At 51.2% G+C, this 2,320-nt stretch overlaps 2 protein-coding genes across 2 annotated transcripts in view; both read left to right on the top strand.

Moving 5' to 3' along the window:
* The window catches only part of BBA_10094 (Patatin-like serine hydrolase), a gene marked incomplete at both ends in the record, with an annotated part of 3,143 nt that extends 3,049 nt beyond the window's left edge, over positions 1-94 (top strand). Inside the window, one exon of the mRNA XM_008605191.1 lies at positions 49-94. Within this exon, the coding sequence (XP_008603413.1) occupies positions 49-94 (46 nt within the window). The remainder of the gene's footprint in view (positions 1-48) is intronic.
* An 808-nt stretch (positions 95-902) lies between these two features.
* Positions 903-1,362, top strand: BBA_10095 (dimethylaniline monooxygenase; the record flags this gene model as incomplete). Its single annotated transcript, XM_008605192.1, has 2 exons — positions 903-949; positions 1,014-1,362. 2 exons carry the CDS (start codon positions 903-905, stop codon positions 1,360-1,362), a joined length of 396 nt encoding a protein of 131 aa, XP_008603414.1.
* Between the last annotated feature and the right edge of the window lie 958 nt (positions 1,363-2,320).

The following is a 2,320-nucleotide window of genomic DNA, read 5'->3' on the forward strand; positions in this document are numbered from 1 at the left end:
TAACTCCCAGAAGGCCGTGGCAGAGCCGTCGCCTAAACTTCGGATTAGCACTGACTTAGACTACGAACAAAGCGGCGCTGTCGTGGCAGCCTAGGTGGGTGCCATGTCACTACTGTGGCTGGTGAGCGAGCCGCTCGCGCGTGAAGATATGGTTGATCGGTAGCTTGTATTAAATAATGAAATAACGATGACAAACAACAGGGCATTTTGCAACTATTCGCTGCTTTTGGTATTGTGGCTAGTGTGAACTAGGTGTGATGCGCGGTCGTTGCGTGGACTAGTTTCTTATGTGTATTTTCGGCGCGTAAGTCCTCGTAGTGGCTGTCCGCACAGCTAAGCCGCTTAATCAGCACGAGACTAGCAAAGTGACGATGTTAGAGTGCTAAAAGAGATCGTGCGTAGCCCGAACCTGCTAACGTGAGCGCTCCTCGTCGAGAATACTATCGCAATAAGCACAGTACCTACATAAGACCACAGCCGACAGCCGCTGTCTACGTAGCAGCCTGTTTCGGCGTAGTGCTGGAAGCCCGCCTAATTCTTTCGATTTCCTGAATAGGCATATCTGATTATAAAGCAGCTAATTAGTGTAGCGGGAACGGGCTTACAGCCATTATCCACTTAACAGACGACTCTAGTACGTAGGCTATAACTCCTTAAGCGCTAGGTCCTGCTAAGCGCCCCCCTTAGCGCGCCTCGTCATAGCGCACCTACTTAATACTACTTACGCGCTGTGAAGCGACCGACACGATACCGCGCCTAAGCTACCTTAGTAGAAGTAACCATCATAAAAGTTACCATCATTAGCAGGGGCCCGTCTAGCCTAGTAACACTTAAATACCTATGTAAGGCGCACTAATCACTTAGCTGCGAGCCAGTTAAGGCCGTTCTGTTTAAGTATTAAAATGACGTGGGGGGCACATTTCTGGCCTAAGCCTACAAGGATGCAGAGGTTAGTCACACCGCTGTCGGGCAGACGCGGAAGCTAATAGTGAAATATAGCTCGTCTTATCTAGGCAGCTCACTTACTTTTCCGACTTCCGCCATGCGAGTTTAAAGGATTTCCTTACCACGTCTAAGTATGTAGAGTACCTACGCAACTACTATTCCCACTTCAACTTATGGCCGCATATCAAGCTAAGCACGAGAGTCGTCTCAGTCTCGCGAGGGAGCCGTCACAACCACGTCATCAAGTACCAGGCAGATAGACGCTCGCTGCAGTGGGGTTGTGATACGGTTGCCATCTGTTCCGGCCTGCACGTGGAGCCGAACGTCCCGGAGATCAGCGGCATTAGCCACGCACGGAGGGTCATGCACTCGTCGCAGTCAAATCACGCAAACAGTTTGATAGCTACAGGGAGGTGATGGTGGTGGGCTGCGGCGAGACCAGGGCAGATGTGGCGTATCTGGCGGCCACCCATCCCGAAGTCGACTGAGTCATCCTCTGCCATAAGGACGGGTTCCATTTTATACTAAAGGTTCGTCTTACTCATTTATTAAGCGACCCTATCATGGTTTCGGATTAACGCAAGTCGCCGCGAAGCGCAACCCCAGACCCGTGTTACTGCCTATCTTAGGTCGCGTGCCGAACCCTGCCGAGCCCGGCATTCTAATCAACGTGAGCTAAGCCAATCTCTTTAATACTACCTACGTTCACCGCATACTACGTCAAAAAGACGACTAGCTCTAGGAATACTATTGACTCTACATCACTGTCCTGCTGTGGCTAAGCTCAGAGACGACGGCGGGGATGGACCAGTGGGCGGGTGAGATTAGCCTGGCACGCCACCATCCTTCCATAAGTGGCCAGACCCTTATACACCGATATCTAGAAGTAGTACACTAACTGCTTTATAGTCTTCTTTAATAAGTCGATAAAGGTTTGCCTTTACATTAGCCTACCTTATTAGCCGCAGGTTCTAGGGCGCCGCTTATGGCTCTACGCTCTCTGGTCAGCTCTGGTCTAGACGCCCGTAGAAGCCATAAACGGGCGATATGTTGACCTGGCCCCTTAGCCGCTATAAGTGCAGCCGTCTGGCTTCGTAGAGTTCGTCGATAATAGCAGGCTAGAGTATTAGAAGATAAAAGAACGCCAGGCGCGCCCTGACATGATGGTCCTCTGCACCGGCTTTAAGTAGAGTTTCCCTTTCCTCGACACGCAGAGCAACCCGCCGTATACGACACCAGACACGGCCAACATTCGACGCATATAGGAGCGTAGTGACCCGTCTGTCGGCTTAATCAGATTTATGCGCCCGTCGCTGGGTGCTATACCGCCGCTGTCGGAGATACAGGCTTAGCTGTGGATTACTTACCTTCTGGC

The sequence above is a fragment of the Beauveria bassiana genome (genome assembly GCF_000280675.1).
Source record: "Beauveria bassiana ARSEF 2860 unplaced genomic scaffold BBA_S00087, whole genome shotgun sequence".
Classification (NCBI taxonomy): domain Eukaryota; kingdom Fungi; phylum Ascomycota; class Sordariomycetes; order Hypocreales; family Cordycipitaceae; genus Beauveria; species Beauveria bassiana.